Source organism: Merops nubicus, unplaced genomic scaffold, assembly GCF_000691845.1.
Source record: "Merops nubicus isolate BGI_N331 unplaced genomic scaffold, ASM69184v1 scaffold16976, whole genome shotgun sequence".
Taxonomy (NCBI): domain Eukaryota; kingdom Metazoa; phylum Chordata; class Aves; order Coraciiformes; family Meropidae; genus Merops; species Merops nubicus.
Window position 1 is genome coordinate 1 of NW_008613097.1, and position 21,434 is coordinate 21,434.

Genomic DNA, 21,434 nt, shown 5'->3' on the forward strand with positions numbered 1-21,434 from the left:
AGTGTGCCTGTGTTACTCTCCTAGCCTGAGAGGGGCTGGGGACCCTCCATGGGCCTGCAGCAAGGGGAGATGGTGTTGTGGGCGCTGGGTCTGGGCTCTATTCCCTCAGGAACTCCTCCCTGTGGGGAGACCTGCCCCACCTCAGGCCGCTGTGGGCTCACACAGATGAATCCGGCCTGATTTGGGGTGCAAATAACTGATCTGGGTGCCACGTGCAGTAGCAATGGGCTGTGCTGTGGGGCTGGACACAACCTGCAGCAGAGCTTGGGCTGGAGGTGCTGGAAGGAGATGAGGAAATAGGGGTGCAAGAGCTGAGGGGCCTTTTTACACTCTACATTTCAAGGCACGAGGCCAATGGTCACCATGTCTCTGTGGCTGCACAGCACTGAGGCCTGTTTGCCCAGGGAGCAGTCTTGTGGTCTTCCACCTGCCGCTAGGTTATACAAATGAGCCAAATCTTGAAGGTTTTCCATGTAAATTTTAAATAATTGTAACATACACAAAGTGAGAGATGTTTTGTTGTCCTTGGTCATCAATATTCTGGTAGAAATTCAGTTGCTGTAAATCGGTATCTAAAATGGAGGGTTAAAAAAAAAAAGCCAACTTACAAACTGAAAAATGCTAAAAAAGTCTTGATTTTGCTATTGCCTTTGAAGTAACTTGCCCCTGGCAGCTCATGGGGCTTGTGGTCTCTGTTCCTGTGACTTCAGGCTGAGGCCATTCTTTTTTTATTTACATGTGTTCAGTTCTCTTTTTCTGCTGGCAATTGTTTGGGCTGCTGCCCACTTCTCAGGCTCATTCTTCAGGCATTATTGTCCCATCACCTCTCACCACAGGAAGAGGACAGGTAGGGAGTTGTATTTACTTAATAGGACAACATTGTGCAGCTTCCCTTCTTAAGGTGGCTGGCAGTGGTGAGAATAGGCTGTTCTTTGTATGGCTGGAGACAGTTGAAGTAGTTTGATCAAATGCTGTCAAGTGAGTTATTTGGAAATTTGTTGTCAGTTCTTATAGACATCCATGTCAAGACTCACGGGCTTCTTTTATTATAGCGTCTTGTTGCTTGAATTGCAATGGAGAGATGTGGGGAGGAGTCTTGCTGGCACAGGCAGGAAATGGTTAAGAGCCTTTCATATCACCTGGGAAAGCAATTCTTTGATTTTTCAGAGGGCGCTAACATGCTGCAGTTCATAGGAAACAAAGGGAAGGGGATCAAGTATAAAAGTTGTTCTTGGATTTTATTTTCAGTGGCAGAACCTGTGAGGGCTGGATATTAAAGTCTGCTGAAAAAAATATGGAATTCTGGATTAAAAAGACCTTTTTTTCTTCTTATCTTCATTCAGAAAATGATCTGTGAGGTAAGTGTTGATTCCAGCTGGTGACTTTTGATAACTTCTTTTTAGATTGAGAGGTAAGGAAAAACCCTTTATATTGTTGACCCATTTTAAAACAGTGAATTCTTTGCTTAACTTGTTACTTGGGCAGGGCAGGGAGTGCAGGCAGAAGTGAGTCAACAACTGCAGAAAGCCCACAACGCTTTCCTGTATTTGTCTTCAAATTGCTGCCTTCATTTCTGAGTTTGAGTATAGAAATTCAGGAATGGGGAGAAACAATGAGTCAGGGAAGTTTGTGATGAGGAGGTGCAGCAACTATTTCAGCAATGACAGGAGACTTTCAAATTGTAGTAGTATCTGTGCTGAAGTACTTTTGCAGTTGATGCTTCAAGCATCTTCTATTGGTGGCTCTTAAAATATTTTCCAAACCTGGTTTCTTTAAACCACGCTGTGCTCACAGGGTTTTGTGTTTCCAGCTTGTTTAAGGTCTCTTCTAGTGGATGGTGCAGTTGCTGCCCCTGTGTCTGTGCTGATCCTTAAGGGCAGGCTGCTCTGGGGGTATGAGAGAGGAGTCTCACAATGGCCATTAATTCTTAGTATGTCTGCAGCTGAGACTAAGGAGGTCTCACCTTAAAAAGTGCTGCTGGCTTTTTTGTGTGTGTGAAAACAGATGCTTTTCCACTTGAGTGTGGCTGCACCAAGCTGGATGGCAATAGCTCATGAACAGTTGTCACTGAGAGCCAGTGCTGAGTGAGGGGACATGTTTGTGTCCTGTGGAGAGCCCTGCAAACCATCCATCCACCTTGGGAGCTGTTAGTGAAAGTCAGTGGTACTCTCACTCCTGGGAAGGTTAATTACAGCTGGTTCATTAAGGTATTTTTCTGTCTGGACTATACCAAATGCTGGTGGATTTATTGAGCTTTTGGGGAGGAACAGTGATTTCATTTTCTTTCTCTTTGCAGCTCATGCTGTGAGTGGTATCTGGTGGGTGGGACGTGTCCCAGCTGATGGTGCAGCACAGTGGTGTAACACCACTGCCCATCTGGTGCTGGGGACAGATAAGCATCAGTCCCTGCAAGAGTCGCCTTGCCAGTTCTTCTGGCTGTTGCCTGCTGTTCCCAGCTCCCTGGCACCCCCACGTTTTGCTCAGCCACGAGTTTCTTGTTGTCAAGAAGGCAGAAGATGATAATCCAGTCAGAGGTGGGCTAGCTGGGGCAGGAACATGCCAAAAGGTAGAGTCAGGACCGTTTAGTTCCTGCAAATGATATTCTTCATCACCGTGTTTCCGTTCCCCTCATCAAGCAGAGCTTTTTATTATCTTTCTGCTGCCTTTCATAAGGTGCAGGAGAAGCTGTGGACATTCACAGCTTCTGAACTCTCTGTTCCCAGGTTCTGGCTGGCCATGAATCTTGTATCACCCTGCCCTGTTTTGGGGTGCTGTGTTATTTGCTGAGGTTAGGACACGCTCTGATTTAGCGCGTTCTGCTGCTGCTGGATCTTGAGCTTAGGTCCCTGTGGCAACTGCAGAAATAAATCACTGGGGCTCAGGGAGAAACTCTTCTCTTGAAACACATGGCCCATGATTCACAGTTTTTATTAGCAGGGATCTGGTGATTGAATTGCTTTTGCATTTAAACAAAAGGTTGTAAACCCAGATTGTCTTATTCGGCAAGATTTTTTCCTATTTGAAAGTTATTTTTCTGAAAGCTTGACTGTTAAATGCTTTTGCTTACAGTGTCAATATCTGACATTCATTTAAGCTTCTCAGTGTGAAAACGTTTTCTACTCTTTTACCAGTGCTATTGATTAAAATGCAGTTTATATTTCTTGGGAAAACTTGATATTCAAAAATGTCTTTTCGCTGTGAGTCAGAATGTACTTTTCCATGGAATAAAAATTCTGGGAAGGAAAAAAAGCTATTGGAAATGTTGAACAAATTATATTGTCATTTCAACCAGGTTATACAAGAAAAAGGAAAGAACTTCAAAGTCAAAATGAAGGGCTCTGATGTTTTTGTCATATTTCAAGAAAATTGGTACATTCTTCTGCAGTTGTTGAATTTTATCTGTTCAGCAATTTCCATATGAAACTCTTTGAGAATGTTCTGTACTGGCCCTAATTCCAAGTTCCTGTTTAATTCAATTGGCTGTTTCAAATTGCATATTAAATACGAACTATGAAGCTTCTTTATTCTTTGTCTTTGGCCATTGGTGTTTCTTCTAAAACTAGTAGAGGGAAGGTTTTTTTTTTCCAGTATTATGTAGTAGTTTCTAGTTCTCCTGCTTTAACTGCTGTATCAATGGTACAATTATTTACAGTAAAGCTCTGGTTTTGAAGAAAACTGGACAGGAAGGACCTTTGGAATGTAACAGGTTAAAGTATAATTTTGCTGGTAGCCATGTTGCAGCTTGCAGATGAGATCAAAAAAAAGACTGGAATAATTACTGCTGGTTTGGATGCTTTCAGATGATGCTCTCCTTGTCAGTATTACTGTGGTCACATTACACCATAGTGTGGTAATTTTGTGGTTTTTAAATATACCTTTCACCTTAATTGAAAACACTTTCCTATGCTGAGCAGAAAGGACCTGGGCTCTGCTCAGTAATGTGCGTTGAGGTGTTGCCTAAATTATAGAGGAAGCACACTTTGTGGCAAGATCTGTTTCACTCCTCCAGAGAAATATTCCCTGAAGATGAGGGGTTGCCCTGGGGCTGATGGGGTTTGGGCCCTGGACATGCCTCTCCCTGAAGCACCCTGGCGTGCACAGATCCTTATTGCTGTGAACTGGCCTCTCCTGGGACTGATGTCAGGGACCAGCTTGGGGAGGGAGCTTTGAAGGCCTGTAGTTCCCCCCAGTCTTGAGGGGGGAGCAGATCCTCTCACACTGTTTTAGATAAAAATTCAGAAAGATAGAAATTCCATCCTATGCTTTTCCAGCATCATAATATTCTTACTGTTGGATTTTTTTTTCTGTGTGTAACCTAAGCCCATTATTCCCTGTCCTAACCATTGTGGTCATGAAGAGCTGACATTATAATGTCTCACCACACTTGTCCCATCTCTGTACTAACCTGTACGTTCATTTTACTACAGATACTCTAGTGCTTGGATCTCTCCTTTGGATTCTCTCCAGTTAGCCCATTATTTTCCCTGAAGTGTGTTGCTCCAAATTGAACAAGACTTCAGCAGAAGCTTTACCAGAGCCAGCTGAGGCCTCCTCAGCTGCTCTCAGTGGTGTCAGAAAGATGAACTTCCTCCTGAGCTGTTCTTCCCTGCTCTGAGTTGTCTCAAGTACTTATCCTCAACTCTGCTGCTGATGTCCGTATGATTTGGTAACTAATTAATCTGTTCCCTAACATTTGAAAAGTTTCTGTATACACTTTACCTCCTGCTTAGGTACTTGAAACTTTTGGATGAGGGACACATACAAAGTAAGTGGAAAATGATCTGTACATTTGCAAACCAGTTTAGAGTTCAGCAGAAGTAAAGAGAGGAACAAGATATTTTATTAAATCCTGGAAGGTGCAGACAAATGGAACTTTTCAGTATCAACTAGAATTTAATTTTGGAATTCTGTAAGGAGAGATTGGAAGTCTGCCACACTGTAATAGTCTGATATTGTAAGAAACCAAAAATGCCTCAGTCTCTTCTTGACCTATATAGTTCAGAGTCTGAGCTGTTAATTTTATAAAGTAAAAAGAAGAGAACTTTACAGGTTGTTTTCCTGTACTTGGAAATAAACATCTGAGGAGAGCACAGTGCAGATTCACACTATCATTTAACCCCAGCTTTCAGTTTGGTGTGAATGGTATCCACAAAACCCTTGTGGCTGTGGAAATAGCCCATGTCTCGTCAATTTTCTTGATGGCACCCAGTGAATTACATGTAGAATATAAGACCTGTGAAAGAATTTTCTGTAGACTTCTGGAAAATGAAATTCATTTCACAAGAACCCCACTGGGAAACTTTCTGTTCTAAACTTTCATCATTGTGAATCAGTATCCCTGGGAGAACGTGGTAAATTCACCTTGATTTCACTGCAGATATTATTGATATTTGTATCATTTCAGGGAGTTAAGGTCTCATGTTGTAAGAAGTCTCAACAGGTTGTTGCCCAAGGGGCCATAACTGCTGGAAAAAGACTGAGCTGGATTTGATATCATAAGGTTTTGCTGTGTGATGTAGCACTCTACTTGCTTTGCAAGTGGAGCTTTCACTGGTGTATTTGGTGTTGGTACACACCAGAGAGACCTTTTGAGAAAGGGAATTTTGCTTGGATATGTAGCAGAAATGAGGAATGTCCTATTTCTGTTGCTATTATTCAAAAGCCAGGTGTTACTTTTATGGAACTGTAAACATTGATCCATTGCAGAGTTGTGTGGCAGGAAACTGCTGAATTGCCTGGATGTGGGTGATTGTGTGGAGCACGAGGGCTGGATTGGAAGTTCCCTAGATGTCCTCAGCTGTAGTGAGAGGCAGGCCCCCAGATCTTGCAATATAATGTCTGAATGATGTTCTTTCTAGTACTGGAGGAACCCAGTGTCCTGAGGCAAGACAGGCAAGACATTTTGGAGTAATTTATTTTAAGGAGAAAACAAAATTTAAAGGTCAAGCTAAATTTTTATTTCAACATCCTTTTTTACTGTCTTGGACACAAAAATGCCAATGTAAAGGTGACTTTATTCTGCAAGTTTGGGCTCATCCTACTTTGGAAGCTAGCCAAGCAAACATTACTGAATTTCCAGACCTAAATGTAAAGTGTGTTTGATTTCAGGTGTGGCTGTCCTCATAAAGTAAAAAACATGTCCATCCGAGGCCTGAAGAAGAAACAGCCAAAGACTTTTAAAGTCAAAGTTATAACAGTGGATGCTGAACTGGAGTTCAGCTGTGAGGTAAGAGACCTCTGCAGAACACTAGAAAGATGGGGACCTTTGTGGTAGCAAGACATAAATCTGAAAAGTTCAGATTATCAGTTCATGGATGGTCTTAAACCTGCTCTATTATCTTTAAAAACAATGGATAACTTAGTCTCAGGTACCTTCTTCTGTTAGGTGAGAATTTAAAGCTGTTACCATGAAACCCATTTGACTGTGACACAGCTAAATTAGTAGTCACCTTGCTTTATTCCCAAGAATTCCAGCACAGGACACAGGGCTTGTTTGTAAGTTTGCCTGCTTTTCCACAAAGTTTTCTTTTCTGTAAGTGACACAACTCTTTGAGATGCTGCCAGCTTAAAGTCTGATCAGAGCTGGTCCTGAGATGTTCCTTATAAAATAGCACAAAAGTACCATTTAATGGATTATCTGGGACATTCTCTTCAAATTTGCCATTTGTAAACTTTTTGGGTTTTCTTTAACTGCAATGGCTGTTGTGTATCTCTGGGCAGAAAAGAAGAATGATCTAATGAAGAAAAAGCTGTTTTTTCTTCCATTAGTTATGGCTGTCTAGTAAATTGGATAGAGAAATTGTGACTGCAGAAAAATATGGAAGAAAACAAATAGCAAGGGATAAATGGCAAAATGAGTTGAGCTGCACTGTTGAGGAGACAAAACTGTGTATGATTAATTCCTAATCATCCAGCAAAAGCAGAGAAAGACATACAGTTATTTTGAGGAGTTAGAAAACTGAGGTCCAGTGGGACTGGCAAGTCTAATGAGAGACTAGACTGTCTTGTGGGGCATTTAGTATTTCATTTACTAGGTCCCTCAGAGGCAGAACAGATTAGTCACAACCAGTGCACTTCTGTGACTTAACTGATCTAGAATACCTGCAGGCAGAGTTGTAAAAAGAAAGGATCTGGAAATTTTGATTTAGATATCAGAGTCCCTGTTAGCAAATCTGGTTTAATGTAGTCCTTCCTTGGATCTCTACCCTCTCCCCAGATACTGCCCTTTTGCTGGGATGATGTCCTGCTTTACATCTAAATATTGCCTAAAATTTTTTTTTGCCATTGAGTTTTAGTGGCAGACCCATGGAGTTAGACAAAATCATCTCTTCAACACACAGCCAAATAGAAGAAACAGATGTGCAGCTTCTTCAGTGGAAAAAAGGCCATCATATGTGTGAATTTTGGGACCTTTAATCAAAGTTGTGTCTCTGTGGAGCCAGGCTCCTAACTCACTCTAGGAGACAGGCTCCTGTTCATTTAAACCAGAGCAGCAGAAGGGCTTGGCTTGGTGCCACTGAAATAGCTGAGGCATGTGGAAGTTGGATTTACTTTCATTGCTTGGCATTTCTACCCTCTGTCCTGACACTCCTTTGATTTCCCCTTGCTTTTTCTCAGTCTCTCTGATTTGCATAAACTCTTGAGTAAGATTTTCACAAGTATTAATAAAGCCTTGCCATGTCCTAGGAAATCAATAGCACAGTCCTCATTCCTTGTGCTTGTCAAGGGCTTGATGCTGTGGTGAAATGTCTACAGCTGCTCTGTGACTGTTTGGAGGAGAGGAAGAGGAGGTGGATCATTGTGACTATTGCAGCTTTGCTGTTATCACCTTTGCATTGAAAAGCTAAAGGTGAAATAGGAGTTCATGAGGGAAAGGCAGATGTAGCCTAGCTTGGCTAAAATGTAGCAAATTCATTCAAACAGACTTGTTTTTCTGAATTTTCTTTTTCTCTTTTAGATGAAGTGGAAGGGGAAGGACTTGTTTGACCTCGTGTGCCGAGCCCTTGGTTTAAGGGAGACTTGGTTCTTTGGCTTGCAGTACACAATAAAAGGAATGTGCACCTGGTTAAAGATGGACAAAAAGGTACAGGAAACAAAAATAACAGCAGGGCAGCTTTCTACTTCTACAGAGATTTACTCTTTTTTTAGCATGGGAGCTAAAGGAATGTGTTAAAAATCATCATTTTAGATGGTGGAATTTTTTCTAAGACTAAAGTCCATTGTGTTGTTTGGTGTGATTTACTTCTGTCACACTTGGCCTGAAGTATTACACACCCATCACCACCACGTGCACTGATTGTGATTAAAGCTCAGCATTGGCCTTCCTTCTAAAATATGGAAAGGCTGCTTTAAAAGGATTATTGGCTGCTTTCTGATTTTCCTCTGGAATATTATTTTGGGAAACTTACGTGCTATTTTTACTGCTGATCTTATTTTATCTGCAAACAGGTTTTAGATCAAGAAATCCCCAAAGAAGATCCCATTAGCTTTCATTTTCTGGCTAAGTTCTACCCAGAGAAGGTAGAAGAGGAACTATTACAGGAAATTACCCAGCATTTATTCTTCCTTCAGGTCAGGAACAATTTTTAACCATGAATTCCTTCTGTATTTACCCCAGTCCTTTTGTATTGTCTTTGATCTTGCTGGCAGCTGTTAGTCTCAGAATGATTCTGCTGGCTTCAGCTGTATCAGTGTCTCTGTAAAGATCTCATTTTTATGAAACACAAACATCTCTCCTGAGTGCTGTGGTTTTGTGTACTCATAAGCTGCATGTTTGCCTTCTGCAGGTTTTTGTTCTCTTGATGGCTTCTCACTTCTGTGCTAGGAATAGGAGCTGAGCTGCTGAGACCTGTAGTTTCATGTAAAATTGCTTTTAAGCAGTTTGGCTGATAGTTCCACATCCAGATATTCCAGACTTGTTTTGCTTCTACAGTATATGCTTTAAAAAAAACTCATCCATGCAAGGCTAGCACTGTTTGAAGAGCTGTGAGGCTTTTGCCCTAACTGCTCAGTGCTGAAAAAGGATAAAGTGAAGCCATAATTTTTATCAGCTTCAGAAATTATCTTGGACTGTGCCATCTGCTCTGGCTGAGACTAAGTTGGGTTGAAGAGTTACCACAGCTCCTTATAATCTTTGTTTTAGACCTGCTGGTGTAACCTCTTGTGCAACTATTCCCTAACCTAGTTCTTTCAAAATGAGCAGAATTAGAAGAGCCCTGTTATTAAATGTTTGCACTCTGTGGAGTGACTGCACAAGCAGTTAGTGGTGGTTGTGCAGGTGGAGAAGAGGGAAGGGGTGGTGATAAGCAGTTGGGGACAATAAGCTTTTTCACCCATAGCAGCTACAGATGGAACAAGACCTGTGACTACAGTCTATCCCTGAAACAAAAACTTGTGAGTTCCTAAAAATAGTCCAGGTGCTTCTGGGGAGATCTTGTTGTGTATGACTGCAGAAGGCTCAGACTAGAAAATAAAAGCTCCTTAACCTGTCCTCCTTAAATCTTCATCTTACATTAGTTTCAGCTGTTCTGAAACAGTTTTGTTCATCTAGCAAGTTTCAAAAGGAGTGGAGCAGCATATACAGCTATCACTCAACCAGAAGATTCACCACAGTGTGTGATCCTTTTAAAAACAGTCTGGAGGTTTCATTGTGTTGTCTGCTAGCCCCTTGATGAGCAGTGTTGTTCCCTTGTTATAGTGTTGGTATTCTTCTGAAACACCCAGACTTGCACACAATGATTTCTGCCAGTCAGATTATCCAGCTGGAGTTGTCTTCCCTACCCCACTGAACTGGATGCCTCATGTTAGCAGAGTAAATCCCCAGTCCTGACACATCTTCATTACAGATAGCAGAACCCATTTCAGCTCTGCCATAAGAGCAGCAACTGAGGAGCTGCAGGAGAGCAGTGCTGTGCTCAGGAGCAGAGCTGTTAGCTGTGTGAACCCAGCTTGGTCTGTACACCATTGTGGTTCTTACAAATTTACAGTGTCCATGAAGTGGAAGCCAGTAAAGGTAATAAAGTTAACCCCACCTATGTGCTGATACTTGTGGCTTTGCAGATGCCACTTGGGCTTTCTTTTGTCCCAGAACTTGTTATGGTTCTCTTAGCCCCATTAAAAAGTAGATAAAGGAGCAAATTCTTGGAGCACCATGCTTCATTATCAAACTAAAGATGGATCAAGCAAGAAAAGTCATGCTGGGGCTCCAGAGCTGCAGCAAGAGGCTGCAGCTGTAGCAATACTCTCATGGAGTTTTGGATGGCCACTTGTTGGTCAGCTGTTTGTTCCAATGTCTGTGACATCCAGCTTCTCTCTTGAGTTGATTTGGACAAGAAAAGCCATGCTGGGGCTCCAGAGCCTGTAGCAATAGATACTCTCATTGAGTTTTGGATGGTCACTTGTTGGTCAGCTGTTTGTTCCAATGTCTGTGATATCCAGCTTCTCTCTTGAGTTGATGTGGAGTCCTCTGCAAGTTACAGCCTTCTGCTGTGTTGCTTTATTCAGGTAGCTTGCAGCAGTATGTGTCTGTGCAAGTAAATGGGGTGTATGGAATAAATCTAGTCTGTGTCTGTAAATAAACACAGTAAATGCACTTGTTCCCTGAGGAGGATGTGTTAATGAAGTGAGGGGAAAATGCTGCTGTTCTGAGGGTTAATATACCAGCTAGAACTTCATCCAGAACTCTTAACCACTTGGCAATTTGTTTCTTAAGCTAATTTTGGAAAGGAATGACAGAGGCAGAACTCTTTTCCTAGTCTTTTAATCCTGATTTTTTTTTTTTTTCACTTTTTACTTTTCTCCTTGAACCTGCCTTGACTAGCAGGTATGCAATTAGCAAATTCTTCTCATTCCAAAGTAGAAAAACAAGACTGAAACAAATTTGAACATGTAAAGTTTCCTGACTATAAGAACTTAAGATCACACCTGGATGCTAATAGAAAAAACATGTATGGACATCTGGATGCCTACAGCTTTCAGCTCTACTGAATATTCAGACCTTTACAAATTTGTGACATAACAGCTTTTTTTTTTTTGTAAAATGTGTGAATAAATGTAAATTACTAAAGCTAACTGTTGTCTGTTTAAAGATTAGGTAATTTCTCCTTCAGAAAGTATAACAAAATGTCCTTGTAAGAACTATCAGGGAAAAAAAACCCCACCAGTTGTTTATGGGGGTTGTATCTTAAGTTCTAAATTCTGAAGTGTATGATTTGCACCATGGAATATGAAAACTGGAGCTTTCCAATTTGGAAGAAAAGTCTCTTCAGTCTTTTCATTCTTTCCATTTTAACAGCTTAGAAAGAATTTTCCCTGTGCTATAACTCAGGTTCATATATTGTGCTCAGTAGAGATTAAATTTAGGAGAGAAACTTTATTGATGGTTCATTTCAGTTCACAACATCAAGTGCCAAAATGTATTTGTAAAGATAGCCCAGTGTTGTCTCAAGTAATTTTTCTTTTTGGAAATGTTTAAGACTGCACTGTGCAAAATTTTCTTGACTTATGCTTAGACCCCTGTAATTGAATAAAGTCAGCTTCCTTTGTGGAGGTCTGCTCTGTTCTTTCATTCTGGAAAGCCTGAGAACATAGAGCTTTCAGTATATCTGTCCTTGACAACATTAGTGAGCTGGGCAGGCCTGAGTAATCAGATGGTCTAGTTGGAGCTGCTGTGACTAGATGACCTCCAGAGGTCCCTTGCAACCTAGAATTTGGTGTTTTACATGTTGTAAAGCTAACTTTTCCAAAGTAGAAAGAAAAAGATGATTTGTTAAAAGGAATGAAGTGCAGACAATAAAATTCATGTTTTAGAACACATTCAGGACTCCTTATATAAATGTGTGGCAATAGCAGACTGGCATTTCTATCAAATTAGCATTAAGACACTTGAACTTTCAAAAGCTGGAGTTTTTTTCCATAAAACATAACACTAAGTACCTTTATTTCTCACTGCCATTTTATTCTTGCTGTTACTAACTCATAATGGTGATGTCTGGTGCCAAGTTATAGTCTGGGCATGTCTAGTTTCATTTGAAGCCTGACATAAGTCCTGGATTTAAGCTTCTTTAACTTGCTCCCTTTTTCTCTTGATGAGAACATAGAGCTTTCAGTATATCTGTCCTTGACAACATTAGTGAGCTGGGCAGGCCTGAGTAATCAGATGGTCTAGTTGGAGCTGCTGTGACTAGATGACCTCCAGAGGTCCCTTGCAACCTAGAATTTGGTGTTTTACATGTTGTAAAGCTAACTTTTCCAAAGTAAAAGAAAAAGATGATTTGTTAAAAGGAATGAAGTGCAGACAATAAAATTCATGTTTTAGAACACATTCAGGACTCCTTATATAAATGTGTGGCAATAGCAGACTGGCATTTCTATCAAATTAGCATTAAGACACTTGAACTTTCAAAAGCTGGAGTTTTTTTTTCCTTAAAGCATAACACTAAGTACCTTTATTTCCTCACTGCCATTTTATTCTTGCTGTTACTAACTCATAATGGTGATGTCTGGTGCCAAGTTATAGTCTGGGCATGTCTAGTTTCATTTGAAGCCTGACATAAGTCCTGGATTTAAGCTTCTTGAACTTGCTCCCTTTTTCTCTTGATTTAGGTTAAGAAACAAATACTGGATGAGGAAATCTATTGTTCTCCAGAAGCAACAGTTTTACTGGCTTCTTATGCTGTTCAGGCCAAGGTTTGTGTATAGAAGTGCCCTTTTTTTATTCAATTTTTTAAAAACACATATCTTGATGGTATGTAAAACACAGGAATGTTAATATTTGTTGTTAAAGAAGTAAGTCATCCTGGGAGGTACAGGTGCAGCTAGAAAAAATAAGCATTAGATGTCTCTACAAGGATTTTGGTATTATGCACTATGCTTTCACAACTTGGGGGTTTTCCTTGAACCTAACAGTTTAATGTAAATTTTTCTCCCAGCTAGAATTATTTCCTGTTGTTTTAAATGTCCATAGATACAGCAGGAGTTGATACCAGAGCTCACAATAGAAGGGCATGATGCTTTTCAATACCTCTCAGAACATAGTTCACTTCATGCCACCAAGAACCAAACTTATGCAATGGCAGGAGATGAACAGAAATTCTCAGCAGGGCTGGCCCTCTGCAGCACCCCAGCCTGTGTGCAGCAGGCTGTAGGAGCAGGGGAGTTGATACCCCTGAATGTAGCCTGTAGCTCAGATGAGAGTGGGAAGTCCTGGGAGATTCCTTTCTCTCTGCAGTTATGGGAAGCTGCAGCCCAGGACTGAAGCCTGAGGTTATAGGGCACTCCAGTGGCTGCACTGGAGCCATGTGCACAGCACAGAGGCTGGGGGTAACTTCTGTGGGTAGTTCAGGTGAATGGAGCCTGTTCATCCTGTTATCCTGTATATGGGAGAACCAGCCCAAAATCTCTCACCTAATCTCATCAGACTACACAAGCAACAAGTTTTTCAGCATTCTGCATCTAACAAACTGAAGTATCTTTTCTTTTCTTGGGACAGTATGGAGACTATGACCCAAATTTTCACGAGCCAGGCTTTCTAGCACATGATGAACTTTTACCCAAAAGGGTAAGTCTCTATTCTGTATAAAACCAAATCTTTGAATCTACTCCTTGTAACACAGACTGCTGTGGGATTAACCAGAGCATTAGAAATTGTTTGTGTCTGCCCTGAACTTGGCAAAATTACTGAGCTGTGGACTGCTGCATTCACGTTGCTTGGGAGAGGCAGCACGTGTGTTTGTCTCTTCAAAGGAAACCAAACTCCTTCCTCTCTCTGTAGGTCCTCAGGCAGTATCAGCTGACAGCAGAGATGTGGGAAGAAAAGATTACTGCTTGGTATGCTGAGCACAGGGGTATTGCCAGGTACTGAAATCATTTCATTCTGTGGAAATCCCATGCATTTTCTGGTTATTTGCTGTCTTCACTGAAGTTTGGCTTTTGTAGAGTAAGCAAAGAAATGCTGGTTTCCAAGCTGTGGTGTTGATAGGTTAATTTATAACTAAGAATAAAACCTTGTAAAAATCATGGATCAAAAGGGTGTCACACTTAGCAAGGAACCAAAACAGAAAGACATGGCATCATAGCTGCAGGACTGAGCTTTGATGCTCTTCCATGTGGACATTCAGCTACTTCAAGACATTCAGCATGCCTGGAAATTCAGTTAAACAAGAAGCAGAAGCTGCTGGCACCCAGAGACAGCCTTTCCTAATATTTCAGTTCAATTTCTTTTTGGCTGTTCTAGATGCTTCTTAGCACTATTCTTACTGAATATTTTCCTCAGGTCTTACTGATGCTTCACCTTGAAGGGAGAAGAATGGTGGGTGGAGAGATTCTTACCCCTCTTTGGCCTGTGCTCAAAGCTCTATTTAGAATTTGTTCAGGACTAATTTCACAATGAACTCTTTCTTGAAGGAAATCTCATCATGTCATGGAAAACAATGGTAGGGTAGTTCTCCCAGACATAGTAATGATGGACTGGCAAAACTAACACAAGGATAAGACTGGACTTGAATTTTAATAAAGATTACACTATACATGATTGAAAATAAGTCAGCTTTACTGTCTTTATTCTGTAGAGATGCTGGTTTTATTATCCTTTTTCTATTGTTGAGAGTAAGATGGCAAAAATTAAAGAAGGTACAAAGGACCAGACTGCCTGTTCTTTTCTCAGTGGGAAATATAGAGTCAGCAGGGAGAGAGAGGCTGGGATGGAATCTCCAAGTATAATCATGGCCTTATTCTCTAGGGATGAAGCTGAGATGAACTACCTGAAAATTGCCCAAGACCTGGAAATGTATGGTGTCAATTATTTCCCCATAGCTGTAAGTGCTTTATTTTAGCAGCTTTCAATTGCTGCAGATGATGGTACCATCCTTTTGAAATCCTCCAGGGGGTCTGGAACTGGGACTCCTGAATTCTGCCTTTCCCTGCTGGTGGTGGGCTGATTGTCCTGACTTGGGTTGCTTGCCTTTAAAAGAGTAGGTGAATAAACCAGTGAAGACAAATATTTTTACAATCAGACAAAGGCCTTTGAGCAGCTCTGGGTCTGTAGTAAGAAGGGGAAGCAAACTAGAAGTTTGAACTGCTGTAGTCATCCTAGAGGGCTGGTTTTAATAGCTGGCAGTGACAACATTCATAATATTTAGTGGAAATATCACTTTCCTTAAAAATACAGATAAATATCAAAGTATTAGAATAAATGTGGATCTTGCCTGTGGTTGTTTAATGTCACCATAAGTTGCATTTACTGCTATGTTATTGTTTTTTAGCAAAATAAAAACCATACAGATCTCTTACTTGGAGTTGATGCCAAAGGTATTCATATCTACAGCATTAATAACAGGTTCTCTCCAAATAAGTCATTTGAGTGGAGTGCTATCAGAAACATCTCCTATAGTGAGAAAGAGGTATGATGGCTTTGATATATTATTCTTTTTATATGGGCATGGGTGTGGACTGGGATTCTTGGAACAGGCTGAAAGCTGTCTCTGTTTTAATAATTTGGGGGGGGAAAGGGAAAATCCTAGGGAGCTTTGTTACAAAAATACCAGACTGCCTGTGAGATGCAGTGCACAGCCTCAGTCCCCCTAGGAGCCAGAGGCTGCTCTGAGCTCCCCAGACTCATGGAGCCCTCTGCTCTGGTTCCTTCCCTGCTGATTGTCCTTTGCAAAACAAGCGTGTTGATCTCTGAAAGAGATGACTGATTAGCTTCTTCAGTTACCTCAGCAGGAGTTAGATGATCCAGAAAGACTTAATGCCCTTTTCACAGGTAGAAGCTGTCCCTGTAGATGAGTTCTGGAGCCCAGTGGCAAGAGGAGACACGCAGGGAGTTATACATGTTCTTCTGCCTGAATTCTGCCAGTTCCTCAGTGAACTTTCAGCCTTCAGCACAGCCCTACCATTGCCATTTCACTCATTTCAGAGCCCATCTCTTACTTGTAGAAAGTATGATGAGGAGTGGGTGAGATCTAGTCTCACTAAAAATCACATGGCTACATGGAAGGCTATAATCAGAAAAAAAACCAAAAAAACAGAAAAACTGTATTGGTACTGGAACACCTGGAATTTATCAGCCAAAGGATAGCACAGCCTGTCCTGTTTTCTGTGGATCTTTTGAAAAGCATTGAGGATGAGATTTGCTGTCCAGAGTTAGATGTCCATACATTAAATCAGGCAGAGCAGCCTACACAAATTCTGTCTCCAAAAGGTTTTTGGTCCTGGCATGCCACTAAACTTCCCCTCTAGTCTAGGAATAAACTGCTTTAACTCCCTGTTGTTGGGAAATGGGGAAGCCCTATCTTAGAGCTCCACTGTATTCAGTGACACATTCACAGCTCTGCTCCTCACAAAGCAACATGTTCAACCAGTTATTACCTACAGGGTGAAACAAGCTGTAGGGCATTATGATCTTGATGACTCAGATGGCCTGAAATTATAGATTGCATTGCAAATGAATTATAGGAATAGAGTGCTAGCTAATCCATGAGTCACTGAAAACAGGATCTTGAAGAATGGAGTGATATTTTGTTACACAGCCAAATCAAGCACAGGGTAAGAAGTGAAACAGTGTGCACTGACCTGGCAGCATGAATGCCCTTAGTGACCTCTGGGAACAACTTGGGAGACAGGGCTGAAGATGGGAGAAAGCAGGAGGTCCAGGACTGTAACCTGATGGGCAGAACAAGTCCTTCATGCCCTTGCTAAGTTCTGAGTACACCTGCAGTGACTGGTGTTCAGAGAGGTGTTGGACATCTCCCAGGCTTTGGGAGTACGACTGCTTCTGGAGAGCCCTGATGTATTCTCTTTTCCTGGTAACCAGTGCTTGTTCCCATGTTCTTAGCAGAGTTTGCAATGCACAAGTGGTGTTGTTATGAAAACCACCATCCAAACTGTCACCAGGGTGGGTCTGTGGGAGGCTTTCTCTTCTAATGTAGCCTGCTATGGGAGCAGATGAGGAACCTGTGTAATGCAGCCCTGGTTCTGATTCTTTTGAGCAAAACATTTTTGTATCACTCCCCCCACACTTGTGGCATAACTCACTGCTTCCCTGGAGAGCAGTGGAGATGGGCTAAAATTTGCATTTGTATTAATAGTTTCAGCTTTGTTTTTCCTCCTCACTGTTTTCCTTTTTTTTCTCCTTTTGCCTGTGTAGTTAACTATTAAACCTCTAGATAAAAAAGCAGAAGTCTTCAAGTTCTTCTCCTCTCAACTCAAAGTGAACAAATTGGTAAGTGTCCCATTTTCCTTCTTTAAAACTGAGCCTGGTAATATACTGGCAGATACCTAAGTGAGAAATACTCTCTGTAAAACCTATGGAGAGGCCAGGGAGCATTGAGTTTCTGCATGTGTTTTCCTGAGCGTTGTTTTTCTGGGAGGACAGAGTGCATGCTTGTCCTCTCTGGGAAGAGGGGATGGTGGGTGGGAGGCAACATGTGAAAGAAGACCCAAATCACAAAGGGAAATTGAGGTGCTGTGAGGGAAGGATGAAGTGTGTGGAAAGGTGCAAAGCCAGTGTGGCATCTGCCTGTCTGGTTGCTGTGGGTTCTTAATCAGTTACTGCCTCTGCTTTTCTGGGAGAAACAACAAGAAAGGGACCTATCAGCTGGCTCATTGTATCATCACTGGTTGCTTCCTAACACAACCACAGGGACTAGACCACTTCTTAGCAAGCTTGTGGTCATCACAGGTGACCATTCCCACAGCTACATCCTGTGTACTCTTGGTCTCTATCTATTGTCTGTTCTTACTCAGGCAGATGAACCAGAGGGGATGAGGGACAGAAGGAACCCCACATCCTGTTAGGAACTTTTCTGAACCATCATGTACCTGGGTACAAACCTGCCCTGGGTGCCAATTTTCTTGGAAGGGAAGCAAACTACCAGCACCTGTACTGTCAGAATTGTCACCTTCTGTCCTGTGAGGCAAATGTGGGGCTCTTTGTCCCTCTGGCTGGAGCACAAGTCTATCCAAAATCACATTTGCTTTGCTTTTCCTATCTAGATTTTGCAGTTGTGCATTGGAAACCACGACCTATTTATGAGGAGGAGAAAAGTGGACTCAATAGAGATCCAGCAAATGAAAGCACAAGCCAGAGAAGAAAAAGCTAGAAAAAAGGTAAATGTTTTTTACTCCTCTCTTGTCAAAAACACTGATTATTATTCCAGCTGGTGCCCTTGCTGTCCATGCATTGCATGAATATGCCTGTGGGAGGTGAGAAAGTGCAGCAGGATTGACTGTGGGAACAGCTCGAGTGTGTATGCAGCACCTGAGGATGCAAGTGATGGTTGTGAAACTGAACAGGTGAGGCAAAGATTTGGAGGACATAACAGATGGATCCAAGTGCTCTTCCAGCAGTTTGCAGTAGCCAGTCTTACCCCTTAGAGGAGTTCAGTGCTGCAGAGCGCAGGCAGCTTCAGCGCTGCATCTCTGGTGAATATCAGTCCACCAGCTAGAGAACAGTCCGTTCTCAGCTCGATTCATTTGCTGTGCTGCCTCAGGCCCAGAGGAGATTGCTGCAAACCCACAAACGTGGTATGGCTCATTCTGTTTCCAGATGGAGAATCAAAGGCTGGCCAGGGAGAAGCAGCTCCGAGAAGAAGCGGAGCGAGCCAAAGAAGAGCTGGAAAGGCGTCTCTTCCAGCTGGAGGATGAAGCCAGGCAGGCCAATGAGGCCCTGGTGAGTAGTGCATTAATCTGAATATTCTTGTACTTTATGGGCTTTCTTAGTTTGTAAGGATTTTTTTTTTTCTTATGGCTCCTGTGAGACACCAGGAATTATGGCTCAGACAAGGCTGGAGAGTTTCTGACCGCTGGTGGAGAGGGCGTGCTGAATTACCTGGGAAAACTCTGCTCTGTCATTAATCTCCATTTGCTGTGAGCCATTTGCTCCCTGTATTTATCACAGTGCTTTCTTCAGGCAAAAAGGGAAGGAAGGAAGCAACCTTGGAGCTGAAATTGGGAGAAAGGGACATGGTGTGCTTGCAACTGAAGGGGCCAAATTCAATATTTGGTTGATGTGTTTGTCCAGATTTAAGCAAATGTCTCCTTACTTTGTAGAGGTGAGGGGCAAGAAGGAAATTGGGCAATTCTGGAGTTGTTTACTATACTTTTTATTTCAAGGAATATTTTATCACCTGATCTTTTGGGAGCACGTGTCCTTCCCAACTGTCTGCAGGGGTATTTTGCAGGTGCTAGACAGGGTAACTAAGAAAAACTTCCTTCTTAGCTCCGATCCCAGGAAGCAGCAGAGTTGCTGGCTGAGAAAGCTCAGATTGCAGAAGAAGAGGCAAAGCTGCTGGCCCAGAATGCTGCAGAAGCTGAGCAAGAGCGACAGAGGCTGGAGATCACAGCTCTGAAAACCAAGGAGGAGAAGCGCCTGATGGAGCAGAAGATGCGGGAGGCGGAGCTGATCGCCGTGAAGCTGGTGAAGGAGTCTGACCGCAGGTGAGCTTTGCCTGAGCTGGGGCTCTGTGGAGCACTCCCTGCTGGAGTGCCTGGGTGCAGACAGGGCTGCTTTTCCTCAGAGCTAAGCCTGGGAGGGAGGGATCGTTCCTGAAGCAACACTCCACAGCAACTAAGCCTTCTTGCATCTTGTTTGTTCCACTGGTGCCCGTGGTTGTGATAGAGGTCAAGAAGTTCACAGAGGATCAGATGCAAGGCTGCAGAGATGTTTAGTATTAAAGATCCAGAATGCAGAAGCATTTTCTATTGAGTGTTAGCAAAAGACCACTAGCTATCTAAATTTACCAGTCTGTATATCCTGTGAGTTGTGAGGCTGTTCTCATTCATTACTACTGCTACTTGTGGTGGTCTCTTGTGTCCCTTTCAGATCCTTGAGAAGTGTAGACCAGGTAAACTTGTGTGAAATATAAAGCACTCTGTCTGCATGTTCTGTAAGACTGTGCTGCCTGAAGACACAGGACCAGAACAGTGTTGACAGAGGATGTTTAACCTTGCTATTAAGAGCCTTCTGTTTGTTTTAAGATACTGCCAAAAAGCTTGCCAAAATAAAGAGCAGATATATTGTACCTCTCCCCACCTCAGGGAGGATCTCTGCCTGGAGAATCTGTATCAGCAGATCATAGCTGAGCCCATGGCAAGGAGGAGAAGGAAAAACATGTTAATTCAGCCAGCTTATGCAAGGTTGCCTTTGAAAATGTGTCATGCTGCATCCAGTTAGTTCTCCATGTGGTCATCCTGCCACAGGTCTCTTTGTCTTTGGGTAGAGGAATTGCTTACAGTAATGGATCTTGTTCTCTGGATGGTTGAGAGATGCACAGCTCTGAAATCCATGTGCTGCTGTACACTGGAAGTCATCAGCCACTCAGGGTGTTTCTCTTACAGAGCCAAGGAAGCAGAGCATCTGAAACAAGATCTGCACGAAGCCAGGGAGGCTGAGCGGAAAGCAAAGCAGAAGCTCCTAGACTTAACCAGGCTTAATTACCCTGTAAGTTTCTGCTCTGCTGGGCTCCACTTCATCTCTGGGGATGGTCAGATGTTGATTGCAGTGTTATAGCCCCCATCAGGCTGAGCAGTGGTGTGTCTGCATCCCCCTGGGGGACAAGCACCTATAGGACCAACTGGTGTGTAAACACAGTGTAGCTAGGAGGGGGGTTTTGTCCAGAGCAGTGACTCAAGATGATAAAGGCAAGACAGAAGTTAAAACCAGGGCTGTTGTTGGGGCTTAGGGAGGGGAGATTCTTGCTTGCATTTGTGCCTAATACCAACTCTGTGCCAACTCAGTCAGGCAACAATTTCTAGAGGTGGTTGTTCTGAGCCAGTTCTGTTGTCCTGGCATGGGAATTGCCCATGAGCATCTTTAGGCAAAGCAGGTGAAGCTGTCTCCAGCAAGAAGGTGGTGCTAAGGCTGTGTGCCCCAAATCCCTCTTCTACTCCAGTCTTGCTGAAAATGGATTTCCATTCTCTGCTGAAATTAACAGGGACACTGCAGCCAGGCTGCTTCTTCATCTGGGTCACTCAGGTAGAAAGGAATGACTGCAGGAGCATCTGTGCATCACAGAGTCAGTGGCTGACTTATGAAATGGCTCAGATGCAGCAGCTGGGGAGATAAACCTGAAATCAAGCAATCAGATCTCACTGACAGTGCTTGTGTTGCCTCTTTCAGCACATGGCCAAGTACCCACAGTACTCCCCACCTGACACCAGAGATGCCAACTTTGACAAAGGATCCATAAAGCTGGATTTGAAGGACATTGACCTCAAGAGACTATCCTTTGAGATAGAGAGAGAGAGGTATCAGTATGCTTATGGTGTAAGTAATTGAGAAGGTTAATCATGGGAAGTACAGAAAGGAAAAAAGCAATTTCTGGGAATCACAGTTCATTCTATTAACAGCTCCTACTTGTACATATAGCTGGAGGCCTTTTACTGAGCTGGTATGGATCGTGTCTGGGTAATACTAGTTATTTACACAGAGGAAGAGC

General features: G+C 42.5%; 1 protein-coding gene across 1 annotated transcript in view; it reads left to right on the forward strand.

The window, feature by feature from the left end:
- The first annotated feature begins 4,658 nt into the window (after positions 1–4,658).
- Positions 4,659–21,434, forward strand: part of LOC103774384 (merlin-like) — a 19,077-nt gene continuing 2,301 nt past the window's right edge. The window contains exons 1-15 of the mRNA XM_008941786.1: positions 4,659–4,666; positions 6,109–6,226; positions 7,958–8,083; positions 8,449–8,571; positions 12,604–12,687; positions 13,490–13,558; positions 13,772–13,854; positions 14,738–14,813; positions 15,261–15,398; positions 17,144–17,218; positions 17,992–18,105; positions 18,545–18,667; positions 19,217–19,434; positions 20,335–20,437; positions 21,116–21,243. Coding sequence (XP_008940034.1) covers positions 4,659–4,666; positions 6,109–6,226; positions 7,958–8,083; positions 8,449–8,571; positions 12,604–12,687; positions 13,490–13,558; positions 13,772–13,854; positions 14,738–14,813; positions 15,261–15,398; positions 17,144–17,218; positions 17,992–18,105; positions 18,545–18,667; positions 19,217–19,434; positions 20,335–20,437; positions 21,116–21,243 — 1,586 coding nt within the window. The remainder of the gene's footprint in view (positions 4,667–6,108; positions 6,227–7,957; positions 8,084–8,448; positions 8,572–12,603; positions 12,688–13,489; positions 13,559–13,771; positions 13,855–14,737; positions 14,814–15,260; positions 15,399–17,143; positions 17,219–17,991; positions 18,106–18,544; positions 18,668–19,216; positions 19,435–20,334; positions 20,438–21,115; positions 21,244–21,434) is intronic.